Here is a 19,701-nt window from a genome sequence, read left to right on the forward strand (position 1 = left end):
CCCAAACAACACATTTTAAACAAAGGGAAAGCTTGTAATAGGCTAAGAGTTTTAGTATAACTGGAGCCTATTGCTGGGGGTGGTGGTGGCAAGTGTTGAAAAATGGGCTTCCTTTTTTATGTAGTGTTGTTAAACTTTGAACATTGCTCATTTAAAGCACAAGATAAAGAGAATAATGCAATTATAGGGGGAAGTGTTAGGCACTTTTACTAGTCCCGTGTATTAGGCATATTCTCTGACATTTCATTATATATGGAGTAATTTCTTTAGTAAACTATTGCTATTAGCTTAACTATTGCATTATGAAAATTAAATGTCATTTATTCCTTGTGGTTTGCAATAGGCTAAGGTAAATTTGTATATATAGGGTATACTTTTCTTTATGTTGTATTATCTTCTTAGATTTTTAATTTAACTTTTTCATTAATAATTAAAATAGCCTCTGATTTTAAACATTATACTATGACTTCTTCAGATGTCTCATTCATACAAAAGCATATGTTTCCTCAAATCAGATAAATTGAAATGTGTTACAGAATACATGAAAAGAAATTGTTATAGAATTATGTTGTCTGATTTTGAAGAACTATTTGTCAGAGTATTAAATTGGCACTTGCTAGTAATGGTGGTTCTCAGAAAATGGGATCTTGTAGAATTTTCTTTCCTTCTTTCCTTCCTTCCTTCCTTTCCTTCCTTTCTTTCTTTTCTTTCTTCATACAAGAGCTGGGGTACTGGCCAGAGGTGTGGGGGTGGTGGTGAGAGGATTCACCAGAGACAGAGCAGGGAACAGAACAGGCAGACTGAAATACACTGCTGAGGGGAGCAGCGGGTGAGACAGGAGAGGTCTGCTGGGCCATATGGGTTGCTCCCTGGCCGGCTGGAAATCGAACCTGCACTGCAGAGACTGCAGACTGCTTCACAGCGCTGTGCTCAACCCGCTTTGCCACTGGGGAGGCCCTGTATGAATTATTTATAGATCTTGGCTATTACCTCCTTGATGGATGTATGATGTGCAAATATTTTCTCCCATCCAGTTGGTGGTCTTTTGTTTTTATTGATAATTTCTTTTGCTGTACAGAAACTTTTTAATTTGATGTAGTACCAATTGCATGCTTTTGTTTTCTTTCTCTTGCCTTTGGAGTCTCCAGAGACATCACTGAAGCCAATGTCATGGAATGTTTTATCCATGTTTTCTTCTATGGATTTTATGGTTTCAGATCTTATGCTCTGTCTCTAGTGGATTCTCTCACCATCCCACAGCTCTGGCCTGTACCCCAGTTCTTGTGTAGATGGATCTAAAAAAAAAATTATAGCTGAGGGAAGATGGTGGTTACTTTAAGAAAACAATTTAGAATACTTAGTTCACAGGAGTCAACAATTCAGTGTAAGTGGTTTTTGAAACTGGATTAATTGAATTGTTTGGGTTTTTAAAATTTGTTCTTCAGACAAAAGAAATGCTAAAACTGACTAATTCTTTGCTTTGTGGAAATGTTGCTAACCACTAACCACGCTACAGATAATTTTGTATAGGTTTTAAAGGCCATAGTATCTGCACCCTGTTATTTTACACAAAGCATATTTAAAAATAAAATATCCTCAAGGAATGTGATTTTAATTTTCAGAACATATGCTTACTTTTCAAATATTAACATTTCCTTTTTGAGTTAGTTGATTATGACCATAATACAGTATTGCTTGTTATCTACAACTTTTCTTAATAACATTTTGTTTCTGAAATATGTTGATCATATGTATTCTTTAAGGAAACTAATGGCATATAAAAAGATATCTCAAATGTTTTTTAATCTACTGTAATTAATATGATAATCCAGGATATTAGAGAATGGAACTGTTGTTATATCTGAAATTATGATTAAAAATTAAGATTTTTTTTACTGCTATACTTCTACTATGCTACACCTTTTGAATTACAAAAACATTAAATTTGGATACCAGATAAGGGTGTAGAAGTTTTGATAATTAAACAGATGAAAGTTATATTTTGTCATAGACTGTTCTTTTATTGTCATATCTGAGAAATTATTTTGCATATACATGCTGATTAGAATACCCTCAGAAGACTGTAAATTAGGCACATTGCTGTATATGGTATGCACTGAGATGCTGAATTCCACTTTGCATCTGTGTCTGCGCCTCCTATAAAAAAACACAAACACACATAAACACATACAAACATACACAACAGTTCAGAGCTCAATTTAGTTTTAAGGGGAAGAAATAATTGAACCAATACAGAAGTATTTTGATGTACACTTTGATGTTTATAAGCTTCTTTGTTTTCTAAACTACAAAAAATTTATAAAATTAATAATTTTGTAATAATGTCCTGCCAACAATTTCATACCAAGTATTTCTTGCATGCCTCTTAGATTGAAAGCACAAAAGTCTAAAACTGGCAAAATGATATTTTTGACATTCTGCCATTCTTATTTAAAGTCCCTGGAAAACAATGTTGAGTTTTGGGTATCCAGATATTTCTATAAACATCACACTCATTTCCACACAACCTCTCCAGCAGAAGAACATGGATTTCTTGAGATGCTGGGGAGCTTCCAAAAAAGCAAAAGTCAAAACTGTCAGGACTCTTAAATTTGACAAAATCAAGGAGAGGAGAAATAGTTTCCACTTCTTGATGGGAGGAATTGTTGGTGAAGTTAAAGACAATTCACCATACCAAGAAACTGGGCATATTATTACAATCAAGAGAAAACTAAACATAACATTCTCAAAACTAGAAATAGACCCACAAGTGATTCAGATGCTGGAGATAGAGGAAAAGGTTTGTATATTTGAGGGTGGTGATGTTGTAGCTTATTATATCAAAGGAAGGTTAATAAAAATTTTCAGAGAGAGGGGGAAGAGCCAGACCACACTTGGGTTTGCCAGCCATGTAATGCAGTCAGATTTTTCTATAATTGCAATAAGAGGCAATTGAGGAATTAAGAGAAAAAGTGATATGACCTGATTTTCTTCATATTTAGCGTAGAGCAGGGAGTGAAATGAAATGGGAGACTACAGTAATTCAGGTGAAATGTCAGTGTCTTGGATACTGGGAAGGGGAAATAAAATAAAAAGAGTATATTATTGTTAATTTTAGATCCCTGTGATGGGAAAACAGAGTTTCCGTATAGGATGTATACAATGTATTTTTTATACTGCTTCAATTAGAATCTGAAATTAGAGGGATCATACTTCCAATTCATTCTCTAATTGAAATACAACATGAATACAAACATGGATACCTCATAAGTGGGAAAACTGATAAATCCTGTTATTATGATCTTTTTATTACACTTTTCTATTACAAAGTGAACACACCAAGTTAACCAAAACATAGGCCTGGAAAATCCTGGTGTCTTCTAATTAGTAATCCCTCTTTTCTCTTCAAAGGAAACTGTGACCTGACTCCAGAGCTAGATTAGGTGTTGCCTGATTTTGAACTTTATATGAAGTGAATAATTTAATATGTATTCTTTTTGTGTCTGTCTTTCATGTCACCACTTCTTTTCTCTTTTTTCACAATTTTCAAATCATCTCTTCATCCACTTCACTGTCCTCAATCAAGAATTTATATATTTATCTTTAAAAAGTTATCTTTAGTTTGAGGAACAAAGGCTGATAACGGAAGATAAACCTATTAGTTTTAAACCATAATTAATTTGGATATAAATTAATGTATTACTTCTGAGTGAGCCACTATTTTAATAATATCTAATAAAAGGAGGTGAATGGACACAAATACAAATAAACATTTCAATCAATAGTTATTTCAGGCATAGAGTAAACTAGATTATAGTTTTACCTCACTCCTTTCTCCTCTTTAGTCTGAGAGGGATTATCCTAGTTTAAATATGATATTTATGACAAATGGTTTATGTCATTATAAAGTAGCAATCAAATTTTGACTATAATCTAAAAACTTGAACCAAATTTTAAAATACAATGAATTTATGGAAGATTTGCTTTCCAAATAGAATGTTATGCTTATTTTTTTTCCTTTTTGCTTGCTGCAGAGTTTGTTTACACAAGTATCGTTTCCTTCACACATAGAGCAGGGTCTTCCTTTAGTGTAAGGGGGCGTATTTGGATAATTTCCTCTGTAAAAAAGAAAATTGATTAGCCCATATAGATATTAATTTCTCTAATTTTGTGCATGCATTAATGCAAATTGTTTTAGTTACTAAGTCATGAGTTTTGAAAGGAGAAAAGAACAACATTGTCACAATTTATTTAAGCAGAAATTGCTGGACTCTTAAAACTCTTCCTGACTGGATGTCCCTACTCCTTGTGGCAGTTATATTCTTGAATATCCTTTAGGACACAAATTAGATGTGAACCCAATGTAATTATTAATGTGACAGTCACAAAGATTTTGCAGTCAGTCACTATTACTATTTGATTTAATAAATGGAATACACAAAATTTAAATTGCAAATGAAAACTTATGGTTTAATCTAAAATTAAAAATACAATATCACAGTCCTTAATTAGCTCTATTTGGTGAGGTATCGAAAAGATTTTACAGCTATTATGCCTGCTTTGCAATAATATAAGTGGATGTATTTTAGCAAATGCCTTATTTTCCATCTGTGTCTGTGGAAGGCTTAAAAAATGTTACTTACCTAGAGTACATAAAGAAAAACATTAGTAACATGAGTAATATTAAGGAAATACTAAAATTAGTATTTAGAATTAAAGAAAATTCCACAATTTATTTATCCGTTCATGTGCAGATGGACAATTGGGTTGTTCCAGTAGTTGCATATTACAAATAAAGTTACTAGGCACATTTTTTTTTTTTTTTGGGAGGGTGGGGTAGGTGCCAGTTTTACTAAGCAAGGAAATTTTTTAAAATTTCTATATATAATTTATGTAAATTTACGCCATTGTTCATTTTTTAAAATATATTTACTTTTTATTTTTTACATTATTGCTAATTTTTAAACAATATTTGCTGCCCCCCCACCCCCTCAGATGTAGTCCCCATAGAGTTTCCTTCACTAATGCACCATGCACCACCACCTCAGTTCCTTTTACTCCTCCCTCCCTCCCTCTCATTACTCTCCCTCCTCTTGCCCTGCAGGATGTCTCTGATTTATAATTGTCCATTTTTGCTTCACTGTGTTTTGTACTGTTATTATTTTTTACTAGACACATTTTGCACAATCATATGTAAGTCTTTATATGGACATACATTTCCTTGCACAAATACCTAGGAGTGGAATGCACCATGCATATGGTCCATGTATGTTTAACTATTTAAGAAACTACCATATTGTTTTTACATTGCAGTTGTAAAACTTTAGCTTTCCTCAGTAGCATGTGAGAATTCCAGTCTCTCCACATTCTCCTTGGGTTTTGGAATGGCCAGTGTATGGCAGTTTTATTTCTTTTTTTAATAATATTCAGTGTGGCTTTAATTTATATTTCCCTAATAATTAATGATATTGAACTCTTTTTGATGTGCTTATTTGTTACCTGCATATCTTCTTTGTTAATTTTTGGTCCAGTTTTAAAAAACTGGCTTTTAAGTTGTCTTGAGTTTGAGCATTCTTCCTGTATAGTTGCTCCCTAACTTACAATGGGGTTACATAAAATTAACCTATTGTAAGTTGAAAATATCCTATGTTAAAACTGCATTTAATACACTTAACCAAGCATCATAGCTTAGCCTAGCCTATCTTAAATGTGCTAAGAACAGTTACATTAGCCTACAGTTGTACAAAATCATCTAACACAAAATAATAAGTGTTGCCTACCTCATGTAATTTATTGGCTACTGTACTGAAAGTGAAAAACAGAATGGTTGAATCTATTCTCACATTGTCATATACTTCTGAAAGCACAGTAAACCTGAAGAATGTTTGAAGCATTGAAAATATAACACAATATCCAGGAAACAACATCAAACAAAAAGGCCAACAAACACTATATCATGGGGTTTCCCTCAGTTGGGTCGGGAATGTGCCAGCAGGTACATGTCGTGGGACAGGTTTGCAAGGCAAGACTCTGCTGCTCAGTGGGCAGCTCTTTTGCTATTTATTAGCAGTAATAGACAATCATGATTGATTATGTGACAATGGCAAGAGCAGCAGGGCCCAGGGAAGACAAAGAGTAGTCAACTTTATGGGGAACAGGAGGACAAATGACATATACAGGGAGGACTTCCCATGCAGTTTCTTGGTGTAATTTCTGAGCTACTCCCAGAGCACCTCAGACCATGGCTACACAATTGGTCAATGGTTTCCTAGGTATCCCTGGCTGCCTTGTGATGTGGGCCATTGTCTTAAGGCAGTCATGCAGGGTGCCTTATCCAATTCTTTCACACCCACACACACAGGTGCAGAGAGAGGCCATACAAACAGGTACAGAGGCCCCAAGTGGGAGAGAGGCCACATCCCTTTTTTACCCTGGTGATCATGTGGCTGACTGGGAGCTTAGGCTCTGCTTGATCAGAAAATATAATAACTGTGTATTGCTAGTCTGGGAAAATGTCAGAATTCAAAATCTGAATATTGTTTCTACTGAATGCATATGGCTTTCATAACATTAAAGTAAAAAAATTGTCATTTGAACAATCATAAGTTAGGGATTGCATGTATTCTCAGCATAAGTCCTTGACTTGATATAGATGTGTTGCAGAGATTTCCTTCCAGTCTGTGGCTTCTCTTACCAGTGTCTTTGAACAGTAATAACTATTAATTTTAATAAAATACAATTTGTTAATTTGTTCTTTTGTGGATAATGCTGTTGATGTGGAAGCTAAAAAATATTTGGTGACAAAATATTAAGCTAAAAATTTAAGGTGACACAAGTTTTATTTATGTTTTCTAAAAGTTTTCTAGTTTTAGTTTGACATGGTGTGTGATCCATTTTGGGTTCATTTGTGAAGAGTATATGTTGTATAGATCCAAGTTTATTTCTCTTTTTTTATATCTGCATGATAAATTCTTCCATATCATTTATTGAAAAAAAATTTTTTTCTGCTTCATTGGCTTTGTGCATTTATGTAAAATCAATTGAAAGTATGTGGTAAATCATAGGTGGGTTTATTTCTGTACTCTGTATTCTATTCCACTGATTTTTTTGGTCTAACTTTACATAAATTTCTTAATGTGATTATTCTACCTTTAATAATTCTTGAAACTTCAAATTTAATCTTTCAGAGTTGTTTTGGCTTTGTGTTTTCACATGAATTTTATGATCAGCTTACTGATTTCATTAATAAAAGATTGCTAGGATTTTCACTGTGATTGTATTGAATCTGTACATCAATTCAGTGAAAAATTGCATCTTAACAATACTGAGTCTACTAACCCACTAACCAGGTATATCTCTCTATTTGTGTCATTGTTAATTTCTCCCTTGAACTTTATGTAGTTTTCTGTGTACATGCTTTTTGCCAGATTTATATCCCTTTGAATTAGTGGTTTTATATTTTTTAGGTAGAATTGCTGGATCATATGGTAGGTCTACATTTAATTTTTTTAATTAATTTTTTACTAATTAAATTTTTTCTTACATCATTGTAGTCCCCATAGTTTTCCTGTCATCTTATCCCCATGAACCATCACCATATTCCCTTGTGTTCTTACCATGCCTAATTTGCCACCCCTCCTGTCCCTTCCTTTGCTGTATGAAAGTTTATTATGGAAAAAAGGAACAGAAATCAAGTGGGACTCCCAGGCAGGTGGAACCAGGCCAGGGAGAAGGAGCAAGGAAGCCCTGCCTCAGTTCTATGGTTACAGAACACAGCAAAACCAAAGCAAACAACCCAGTCAAAAAATGGGCAAAAGAACAAAAAAGACACTTTTCCAAAGAAGAAAGGCAAATGGATAACAATTACATGAAAATATGTTGACCATCCCTAGTTATCAAGGAAATGCAAATCAAAACTACAGTGAGATACTACCTCACTCCAGTAAGAATGGGTCCTACCTTGAATATTTTGAGGAAACTTTACACTGTTTTCCATACAGGCTGGAGAAGTTTGCATTCCCATCAATATTGCACAACTTTTCCTTCCCTCCTACATCCTCTCCAATACTCATTGTTTCTGGTCTTCTTGATGTGGGCTTTTCTCATAGAAGTTATCTAATTTTGTTTTTGATTAACATTTCCCTGATGATGAGCATTATATAATTATCTTTGGAAAAGAATAAAATAATATGAAAAATATCCTACATTTTTACCTATGTAGTTATCTCTCCCAGTGCTTTGCAAACACTTTATTGAAAGCTATTTTCATAGGATCTAGAAGTCTCAGTTGATAGTTTAAGAAACTACTGTCTTCTCTCTTGCATTGCTTACAGTGAGAACTCTCTTGTCATCCTTATCTTTGCTCCTTTGTTTTTAACATGCCTTTGTCCTTTAGCTGCATTTATAATTTTTCTTTTGTTACTGGCTTTGGAATTTTTTATTATCAGGTGAATTTGTGTAGATTTTTTTTTAAAAGATTTATTTATTTATGCATATAGGAACTGGGTACAGGCCAGAGGTGTGGGGGGTGAGAGGATTCACAGAGACAGAGTGGGAGCAGTGGGCAAGGCAGGAGAGGTCTGCTGCACCATGTGGGTAGTTCCCTGGCTGGGAGTTGAACTCATACTGCAGTGGCTGCGGATAGCTTCATAGGTTGTATCTTAACCCCTTGCGCCACCAGGGAGTCCCTGTATAGTTTTCTTCGTGCTTCTTGTGACTGTGACTTGTTTAGCTTCTTGAATCTGTGAATTTATAATTTCCTGATAGCTTGAAAAATTACTTCAAATATTTTTTGGCCCCACCTCTTTCAGAATATTAATTTCCACTGAAGTTGTCGCATAGCCAACTGATGTTCTTTACATCAATTGTGGAGTCTTTTCTCTCTGTATTTTATTTTAGATGATAATAAGAATTTAGTAGTTCTTCAGTCTCTAGTATTTATAAAAATTGTACTCTGCTCCAAACTTTAAGACTATTAATTTGTTGTTCTTGTTTTTGCTTCTAAGAGAGGATGAAAAAAATATTCAGAAAGATATTTACACACACGTACCTCTTCACACCAATTTTGACTTAGCTCTTGCTTGCCAGTTCTTTATAATTATTCTTTGACTTTGTTTTCATCTTTTGTACATTTTATCCTTTTTAATTTTTGTTAAAGAGTTGGATTATTAACTGATTTTATCTTTTTTTTCCTTGTACAGCTCTATTGGGAATAGAGTTCCAGAATTTCATTTTTGGAACGTCTTTTTAGGTTTATATTGTATTTCCATTTACATGTACAATTATCAGAAAGGCAATTAAAATTATGGACTTCTGTTCTTAGAGGAAGGTGCTTTTCACCACCTTTCTAAATAATTGACTCATTCCAAGTTATGTTTTCTTAGAGAAGCCTCTGCCAACCTATTTTGTATTCCACTATTTAGCTACTACTGTGGCAATACATTTTCTGTTATCTCTTTTTTTCAATTTAGCAGTGTCTTCCATTTTCAAGTTTAAATGTTTCATAACAGTTATAATTCTTTACACATGTAACACTCTCTTATCACTTACTATTTTGATCTCTTTCTTTTGATTAGCAATGTAAAGGCAGACTTCTTTTATAAATAATATATTATCTCTTTAGTATAAGATCTTACTTTGGGAAATGATTCTTAATATGTATTTAAAACATTAATTGAAACATAAATTAAAAATATTTTAACATCAATTGAAAATATATTTTGATTGCAAATAACTTACGGAGGTGCATAGTTGCATACAAATATTGATGTTTGATCGTTTCCCAAGTTAGGGCATAATGAAATTGCACAACCAACTCTCTTTGATTTGGCCCAAACTACCTATAATGAAAGGAATTTTAAAATAAAATACCAAAACAACTCTATGCCAATTAATGCATTATAAAAACAGGAATAATATTGTCATACTAGAAAAATAAATGTACATCAATATCTATTATTTGGCTTAGAACAATTATTTTGTGAAGGCTACTCTCTCTCTCATGACAGTTACTTCACTAGTTTTTCCCTATTGATAAATTCCTATTCTCATAAATCAAATGGAGTATATTATCTATAATAAACAACAATAATTCTTCTAGATGATTTATGAGATGTATATTTTAATTTTATCCATGGCATATAATATCAGCAATATTAAAAACAGCTTATAAATATAAACAATTGACTTTATTGCTTTTTCTCAGAAAGAATATATTTATGATCGCATTAAAAATTTTGTGTTTTTTTTTTAAAGATTTATTTATTTATGCACACAAAAACAGGCCAGATGTATGGGGCGGGGGGTGAGAGGATTCACTAGAGACAGAGTGGGGAGCAGAACAGGCACACTGACTGAACTACACTGCTGAGGGGAGCAGTGGGCCAGACAGGAGAGGTCTGCTGTACCATGTGGGTCACCCTCCTGGCTGAAGTGGCTGCTGATAGCTTCATGGTGCTGTGCTTAACCTCTTACGCCACCAGGGAGGCCCCCACTATATTTTGGTCTTAACCATGTTCTTATCTTTGTTAAATCATAAGAGACAAATAGAAGACAGATAAGAATATATTGTTTATTGACAAAACATGTCTGCCATGGAGATGGTGAATCTCTCATTTGTCTAGTTGCAAGGGATAACCGTGCTATGCAAAGTAAAAAGACTTCTTAGGAAAAGGAGCTACAGGGAGAGAGAGAAAGAAGTGAAGAATATTACTATTTCTTTGTGACAATGGCATATTTTTTTCTTCATTTCCCCTCCCCCTAAAAAAAATGCTGATTTACTCCATTTGGAAAATGAAATCCAAGGAAAACTAATATAAATTTTGATAACATAAATCTTTCAACTTGGAAAATATATTAAAACATATCTTATAAACTGATCTCTTAGTAATTATTTCCCATGGTCTGGGTTTAGCCAGTTTTCCAAAATATATTTTGATATCTCTTTGATTGCAACAAAAGTACAATGAACAGAGTTTTGCAACAAAATTTTGCAACTAACCATGGTGACAGATGAATTCTGAGTTAATTTCCCACTTAATAAAATCAAATTAAGCTAGATTCTTTAAAAATCCCTTTCCATTGTGATGTTTTAGAATATGAATAAATTGTATGGCTTCAAGTTTATATATTTTAAAAAATAAACCAATGTTTAAAATTTTGGTTCATGAATAACTGACTACACTATGAAATCCTATTTGTTTAATATATTTAAATCATTATTCTTTTTTTTTTTTGCTTTGGGAATGGTAAAAATATTGACTATATTTAAGTTTAATACGTATTGCTTTCATTGAAGGGGTTGAACATTGGTTATTACTTCAATATGAACCTCTGTGGATGGTAAATGAAAGAAACCTTTAGCTCATTTTGTTTAGAATACTAAGCAAGACGTAGTAGCTGCAATAATGAGAATAACTCACCCACTCCCAGTTATTTAAGCATATGTGTAAATTAGCCCTGAGGAATGAACTTCTGTTTCTGATGTAGCAATGCTAGGAGAAAGGGAGTAGCGTTCCTTTTTTTCTTGCAATAAAAGTGAAGACAAGGGACTGTGTTAAGCTTGTGACCCGGCCTTGATGCCATATTAGGAATGTTGCATTCTGCTTGTTATTAGGACACCTAACATTTGATTCTATTCTTTCATTTTCTAGCAATGACCAAAATATATTCTTTGCAAATGTCTATCCTCAGAAGGGTTTCCAGATTTACAGTATCCTGTTTTTTGGGCAAAGAGTGAATTGAAGGGAGTACGAGAGCTGCTACTTTCTTTGTTCACTGCACCTCTGGCAAAAACGACTTGATTTAAAACACTAAATGTTGGGCCTCCCCTGGTGGTGCAGCGGTTGAGCGCTGGTTTGCGAGGCTTCCCGCAGCCTCTGCAGCACCAGTTCGATCCCAGATCACCGGCAAGGGTCCCACAAAAAACAAAACAAAACAAAACAAAAAATAATGTTAGCTCAGCTTACACAGGTGAGTAAGTTTGGAAAAGAAAGTTAGCTATCAATATTGTTTGAAGGGACTTTCCTATGAGCTCAATGCCATGTTTAGGATTAGCTTGGCTAAATAGTGAATTCTATTTCCTACCAAAATTATAAGAACTAATCTTTTTCAAGATAGTGAATATTAGGTAACAAATGATAATACTACTTGAGTGTCAGCAGAAAAGAATACGAGCTATACAGTTGTCCCAGCTTACTTCTTTGAGAGAGTTTGTAGGACATAGCTGTTGAGGGTGGGGTGTGGGGAAGCCAGGAGGAGCTTAATGGATTCACATAGTTGAGAGACAGTCTGTGGAGACTGGAGAGGCAGGAGATTAGAGAGTGTAATACTGGAGATGTGACATAACTGTAATGATTACAGATGGTCCTCATCACCACAGCACTAACTAGAGCATGCATGTGAAGAAATTAATCTAGAAAGAACCTCTGCGAAAGAACCTGGGAAAGAACCTCTTCTAAAAACAGGAGGAAACAATACTGAGGCTTTTGCATGGCCAGGAATAAGCTTGTTACCAGCAGCAAGCAGGAAGCTCTCATAATATCTGGGGCTTTTGGGAGACAATACAGAAAAAGCTTACCTCACTGGTAGATAATTCACTGCAGAAAAAAAAAAATGCTTTCCTTCCACCTGACACTTTTTAAAAGCAGGAGCCAAAAGGATCAAACAAATTCCAGATAACTGTATGCCAGAAGACACTTCAAGAACATTTTCATGTACATAAATAAGGCCAGCATCCAACAAGGAAAAACCCAATGTGATAAGATAGAAAATTTTGGCCCATAATGAAGAAGGAAAATGAAGCCACTGGAAATAACCCAGAACTAACATAAGTGCTAGAGTTAGCAAGGAAAACAAAATCATTATTACAACTGTATATCATATGCTTTACCAGATAGATGAAAGATTAAACATACTAGATATAGTTATTGACAATATAAAAAAGACAAAAACCAAACTTTTAGAGATACAAACTTCAACATGGAAAACAAAAAGTCATTTTCAGTAGATTAAAATTACAGAAGAAAAGGTTAGTGAAATTTAAGATAAAGACACCGAAAAGGGGCCTCCCTGGTGGTGCAGGGGTTAAAGAAGTGCTATCAAGCTGTTGCCACTGCCACTGTCACCACTGCAGCATGAGTTCCATCCCCTGGGAATTCCATCCTTTGCCCTGCCAGGGAGCAACCCACTTGAAGCAGCAGATCTCTCCTGCCTTGCCCGCTGCTCCCCTCAGCAGTGTATTTCCGTAGATCTGTCTGTTCTGCTCCCCACTCTGTCTCTGGTTGATCCTCTCACCTACCTCATCTCTCGCCCGTACCCCAGTTCTTGTATGCATAAATAAATAAATCTTTAAAAAAAAGGACACAGAAAAGAGAGCATCAATTAGCTGTTGGAGATTTTGAGTGGCCTTCTTCATGGGTAACTGGACTTTGGGAAGAGAGGAAGCAGAGGGAGCAACAGGAATATTTCAAGAAACAATGGCCAACATTTTTCCACATTCGATTTAAATTAGCGACCTACCATTCCAAACAGTTCAGTCAACTGTAGCACAAAACAAAATAAAAACAAAAACACATGAGGAAAACTGCAGTGTTATTATGAAATTGCTCGAGAATTATGATAAAGGAATAATTTTAAAGGGAATCGGATTGAAAAGACAACATACAAAGGAATAAATAAAAGAATTACTATAGATTTCTCATTTGAAACAATACAAGTGAAATGACAATGGGATAACATTTTCAATGTTAAAAAAAACAACAAAAGAAACTCACTATATAGAGTTCTATTCCCAGTAAAAATATCTTCCCAATGAAGGTAGTTTTCCAGATACTCAAAAGAAGTTCAAAGGTGGGCCTCCCCAGTGGTGCAGCGGTTGAGCACTGGGTTGCGAAGCTGCCTGTAGCCTCTGCAACCAGAAGAGGGTCCCGCATGGCACGCAGACCGCTCCTGCAGCCCGCTGCTCCCCCAGCAGTGTACTTTGGTCCTTCTGCCTGCTCTGCTCCCTGCTCTGGCTCTGGTGAATTCTCTCACCCTCCCACGCTTCTGACTGTACCCAGTGCTTGTATAAATAAATAAATAAATAAATCTAAAAAAAAAAAAAAAAAAGGAAGTTCAAAGGAAATGCTAATAACATTGTAACTGAAATGTGCATAAGTGAGAACTAATTAATAAAATGTCAAATATTCACCTGTGTATAATGGCCACAAATTAAGGAGCATGATAACGTATCAAAATTATAAAATGCAGTTTCATTATACCAAGAGTTAACAGCAAATTTTGGTGAAAATATTCTCAATCCACCTAACCAGATATTTTCTCCAATATATTGGAACATTGCATGGCATCCATATTGTTTTGGTAAACAGCTGTTGTGTTCAAATTTGCACTTGTCTGCCCATGCTTTGGCAACCTTCGCTAAGGCGGCTTCCCAAGTCTGAAAGATAAAAATAATTTAAAATTGTGAGTGTTTATTTTGGATTAGTGAAACTTGTAGTCAATTAAATTTTATTTTAACAAGAATTTTTCTTTGACAGTATATTCATAGTTGGTAATTTCTTTTTGTCTGTGCTTCAGAAATAGTCATTTAGTACTCTACATATGAGAGTTCCTTTTTGTATTTGCAGAACTTAATCTAATAAAATTATCTTAAATATTTCTTCTACATACATTAAGAACCATTTATGACAATGTTATAATTTTTGCTTTAGCTGTCAAATGTAAAAGAAGTATAATTTATTATATTTAGTCATATTTTTACTCTTTTCTTTGTTCCTTCTTCATTCCTGTTGTTTCTGCATTGTCTTTCTGACTGAAGAACCTTCCTTAGCTATTCTTTTAGAGAAATTTGGCTCATGATAAGTTGTCTTAGTTCTGATATTGGCTATGTCTTAGTTTCACCTGAGTAGAATTAGTTGTCTTAGTTTCTCTGGATAGAATTCTTAGTTCACACTTTGAAAATGAAGTTGAAATTTTATATGTTGTGCCACTTTGTTCTGGTTTCCATAGAGTTGGATGAGAAATTTGATGACATTGAAATTGTTTCTCTCCTATAGGTAATTATTATTTCTCTCCATCTGTTCTTACAGAATTTTTTTTTTGTCTTAAATTTGTTGAAGTTTGATTATGACGTACTTTGGCATGAATTTCTTTGTTTATGTCTTTACCCAAAATTTGGAAGTTCAGCCAGGATGCCACAATCAAGGTAATAAATATAAAAAGACCTTTCAAGAGTTTCCTTATGTCTCTTTGGTTTTGTTCATTTTTGTGTAAGTATATAAATTTTGAAGTAAACCATTACTAATATAGTAAACTATATTGTACTACGCTATATGGAAGATCTCTAGAAATTATTTATTGAACATAACTGAAACTATATAATTGAATATAACTGAAATTGAATTGAACAACAGTGTCCCAATTTCCCCACCCCTGCCCCCTAACCCCTGGCAATCAGCACTTTATTCTTTGCTTCTGAGTCTATTTTAGATACTTCAGATAGGTGAAATCATGTTGTACTTGTTGTTCTGTGACTGCCTTATTTCACTTACAATGTTCAGCATGCTTTTCCATGCTGTTACAAATGGCAAGATCTTCCTTCTCATGGCTGAATAATATTCCATTGTTTGTATATATGTATATATACATATATACCTGTAGGTGGCCTTTCTTTCTATATATGTATACATATGTATACAAATGTATACAGTGTAATTATATGTGTGTGTGTATATATAATGTGTGTGTATAACATTTTCTTTATCCATTCATTTGTTGATGGATATTTGGGTTGAGTTGTTTCTCTAGCATGCCTGTAGTGAACAGTGCAATGAATATGAAGGTGTAGATATCGCTTTAAGATTCTCTCTTCAAGATCCTTATTTCAATGATTTTTGGATATATCCCAAAAGTGAGATTCTGGATCACATGATAATTATATTTTTTAATTTCTTGAATCATTGGCATGCCATTTTCCATAGTTGCAGCACAATTAACATTCTCACAAACAGTGCACTATTGTTCTAATTCCCTGCAACCTTGTGAACATTTACCTTAAAATTTATTTGTATTATTTTAAATCACTTCTGGCAAAACAAATATTTGCAATTAAGAACAGCAATTTCTTAATAAAATTTCTAATATAAAAGTAATATTCAATGATATGTGGTGAAGAGATGACAAGAAAAGGACGGAAACTATCTTAGAATAGCAAGAAATTCATTAGATACCCTCTTATGCTTCATATTGGGAGCCCTTGTTATTGCCTATCAATGAACCTGCTAGGGATAGGAAGCCCCCCTTGTCTCAGAAGAATTGAATCCTAATCACCTTCTGTACAGCTGGCACAAATAAGAAATTAAACTTTGTTTTGCTAAGCCACTGACATTTCACGGTTTATTTCATACTATTGCTTAGACTGACATCTTATAAAACTTAGTGCTGGAAGAGGGGAACAGCATAATAAAAATATGAACTCATGTTCCCTTGAGACCTAGGCAGGAGGGATTCTAGCCTTTATAAGATATCACATCTCTCTTTCTCTCTGTAACAACAACCCACTCGCCCCCACCAAACACCACACACAATTTATTATTAAAAGTTTCTCAGCACAGGTTCAGGGTGACCCACAACGCTGGACATTTACATCTTTTGCCACGTGTTCTTAAACCAAAGGCTTCTTTAACTGAATGGTAAATAGATTTATGAATATTGTTGTTGATATTATATAGGAATACTCTTCAGAGTCAAGAAAAATATGAACTGTGCAAACTTTGAAGAAAATCCCCTGTGCAATCCTCTAGTCTTAAAGTTGACTCTGAAGAACATGAGTTGGTGTGATGGAACCAGGATATAATCAGGGAAGGCATTGCATGGGGAAGAGGTAATATGGAGAATAGTGTAGCTGGTATTAGACTTTGTGAGAGTGAAATAGTAAACCTGTTTTAAGTGAAACAAATACTAAGTGAGACAAATAGTGTATGATTTCATTTAAATGTGAAATCTAAAAAAAAAAGCCTGAACTAACAGGAACAGGCAACAGATTGGTGGCTGTTGGAGGTGGAGCTTGGGGGGGGGGGAGATAGATAAAATGGGTGAAGGTGGTCAAAAGTTACAGCTTTTAGTTATAAGATAAATAAGTTTGAGGAATGTAAACTACAGCATGTCATTTCAGATGTAAAGTATGATTATAGTTAGCGATATTGTGCTGTATATTTGAAAGTTGAAAAAAATTCACAAATTTGAAAAAATTCTCCCCACAAGAAGAATAAATGTATCTGTGTGTGTGTGTGTGTGTGTGGGGAGATATTAACTAAACTTATGGTGATAATCATTTCACAGTATAGGCATATAGCAGACTGTTATGTTGTACACTGTAATACAATGCTGTATGTCAATCAAAAAAGAAAAATATTTTAGGGTTTGTTTGTTAACACAACATAGTCTATACTGGCATGTAGAAATTGTTATGAGGAATGAAGTGCCTAGTTTTTCTGGATGATTCAGTCGTGGAAGACAGGAGAAACTCCTGTTGAAGAGTTAGCCAACATTTGGCATTTCAGCTCTGGCCAAGATGGAGTAACAGGAGTAGGTTTATCTTAGCATTTGAAGAAACAAGACTAATGGTATGGACACTTACGATTTCTTGGTATCAAATGTACATGAAAGAAAACATTATAATGTAAGGGAAATTCCCAGCAATAAATTCATAGTCAAGAATTTGTTAAAGTTTGTAAATTTTATGAATGATATTAATTATCCAATGTTTTATCTGCTCACTTCAATAGACAAATATTCTTTTGCCTTACTGTCTGTGTGATGGAGGCCTATAAAAGACAAAATGAGTTCAATGTTTCTTGGAGTTAAACTTCACATATTTATTATTTTTCATGAAAAGGAAAGTCTGATATTTTTCTAGTGCTGATTTCATTATTTACATCCTTGTAGAACTTTTTTTCCCCAAATGAATACTATACAAGAGTGTTATTTCAACTGCAAGTTCATAGGATTTAAAAATAAGAAAGAACAAGAGAATCTCCATCCCTGTGCTATTTATTTAATGTGTGGTATATTGGTTGTGTGCCTGGGAAGTGCTAGCCAAAATATGAGGGAGAGGAATTTATAGGAATTACACAGGAGCCTTAGGGATGCAGACCAAACAACTTCCACTCCTGCCATCACCCTCCTCTTCTCCCCTCCCCCTTCCCCCCTCATATCTCTCCCTGCCCCATCAAAAGGTAGCTGGGTGTAGGCAAGGAACAACTTCAAGTTTTCCTTTCTCATCCACTCCCTGGAGACATCCAAGGTGTGATTTTGACAGCATGCTGAATATGCAGGCCAAATTCATGAATAAATCCGGGTAATTTACCATCCAGATACCTTAGATGTAACCACAGGTGTAAGATCTCAGCCGGGTTCTCTCACCATGTATTTCATGTCGGCTGCTGGGGGTGAGACTTTGCCACGCAATTCATTGTGGGTCCTGACACACTGGTCTATAAAATCCCTGTCCGTGATGGATGGTATCTTGGGGGAAGAGTCTCTGACTACCTGAAAGAGAATTAAGGTCCATAGACAACTCAATTTTCCCATTAGAACCATGGTGGGATGCTGAGACAGCACAACCAGTAACGGCTGTGTGAGTCAGTCTTCCAGGCCCTTGGGGACCGCGCTCTGTCTGGCTTCATCCTCCTGCACCCGGCAGTGCGCGCGGCAGCAGAGACCCCCGTAAAGCACCTTCATATCAAATTATTTAACATTTAAGCATGTGTTTATTTTTTTTCTTCCTCCATATTTCAGCCTGGGAACGGAATACCCGATAACGCTCTATAAAATATGCTACACGGAATTCATTTAAATGAAGAATAAACACCCCCCCCCCCCACCCCCGGGCCAGGCTTTGGCTGTCCTCCGCTCAGGATAATCCGCAATGAGTGAGTTCGTTCCAGATCCTCGCCGGGATTTGGAGGCGCTGCAGAGCTGGTGTGCAGAGTCTCGGGCGGCTGCACCTGTACCTTCACCTGCGGCTGTGGGGTGAGTAATCCCGCTGTGGCGGCGGGACTGGCGCCTCAAATTTAGGAGTCGGGAGCTGGCGTGGACGGAGGGAGAGACTAAGGCCAACGACCTGCTGGTTGAGGGGCTTTAAAGGCCCTGAGCGGAGGCATTTTCTTTTTCTTTTTCTGGTGGTTGAGAGGCTTTAGAGGACTTGCGCGGAGACTCTTGTTGCTAGGCAACCTGAGGACGCCTGTCTGGATTAGTGGAGCATTTGCCTGTTGCTATCCCCTTCCAGCTTGTGTTGTGTGAAACTGTCCGAAGAGTGTTCTCGGTCGTGTAACTCTCGCTTATGCTTTTCCCAGCTCTGCCATTCTGGTTCTGGGTTTACCCAGCTGGTTGGGCCTAGTCACCCTGACTATCCTTCTGTCCCACCTTGATGGTGAATCCCAGATAGGGAGAAGGTCGAGCGTTCATTCTGGTGCGTTTGCAGATGCCCTGAAGTTTGATCACAATTTTGGGGTGATATGGGGGTAATTACTCTGCTTTGTTTGAAATTAGAAGTGTACTCCTAAATAACTGTACTCCAAAATAGGCTTGTCACCCCCCCCCATGCTTTAATATTAAAATGTATCACAAATCGCGTTTTCATTGTCTTTGATTGTGGGTTAGATTTGGTCAATTTATTGTTTGCTTTGATTTCGTGTAAGCAGA

The 19,701-nt window shown here is 35.4% G+C and overlaps 2 protein-coding genes across 6 annotated transcripts in view; one reads left to right on the forward strand and one right to left on the reverse strand.

Annotated features, from left to right (window-relative positions):
• Window positions 1-1,928: 1,928 nt before the first annotated feature.
• Window positions 1,929-18,684, reverse strand: LOC119247497 (GLIPR1-like protein 1). Its single transcript, XM_054696841.1, has 4 exons — window positions 18,421-18,684; window positions 14,189-14,434; window positions 9,739-9,839; window positions 1,929-2,157 (listed from the first exon to the last, which is right to left on the reverse strand). Exons 1-4 carry the CDS (start codon window positions 18,595-18,597, stop codon window positions 1,929-1,931), a joined length of 753 nt encoding a protein of 250 aa, XP_054552816.1. The 5' UTR covers window positions 18,598-18,684.
• Window positions 18,685-18,876: 192 nt separating this feature from the next.
• LOC119247496 (calcyphosin-2-like) overlaps window positions 18,877-19,701 on the forward strand; it is a 47,712-nt gene continuing 46,887 nt past the window's right edge. For 4 of the 5 annotated variants that reach the window (XM_054696208.1, XM_054696211.1, XM_037513961.2 and 1 more), the window contains exon 1: window positions 18,877-19,029. The gene's annotated coding sequence lies outside the window, so the exon portion shown is untranslated. Of the gene's footprint in view, window positions 19,030-19,051; window positions 19,469-19,701 lie in introns of those variants that run through there. The other variant, XM_054696210.1, reaches the window with a different exon arrangement.

Source organism: Talpa occidentalis, unplaced genomic scaffold (assembly GCF_014898055.3).
Source record: "Talpa occidentalis isolate TD23 unplaced genomic scaffold, MPIMG_talOcc4v2.1 talOcc4.16, whole genome shotgun sequence".
Lineage (NCBI taxonomy): Eukaryota > Metazoa > Chordata > Mammalia > Eulipotyphla > Talpidae > Talpa > Talpa occidentalis.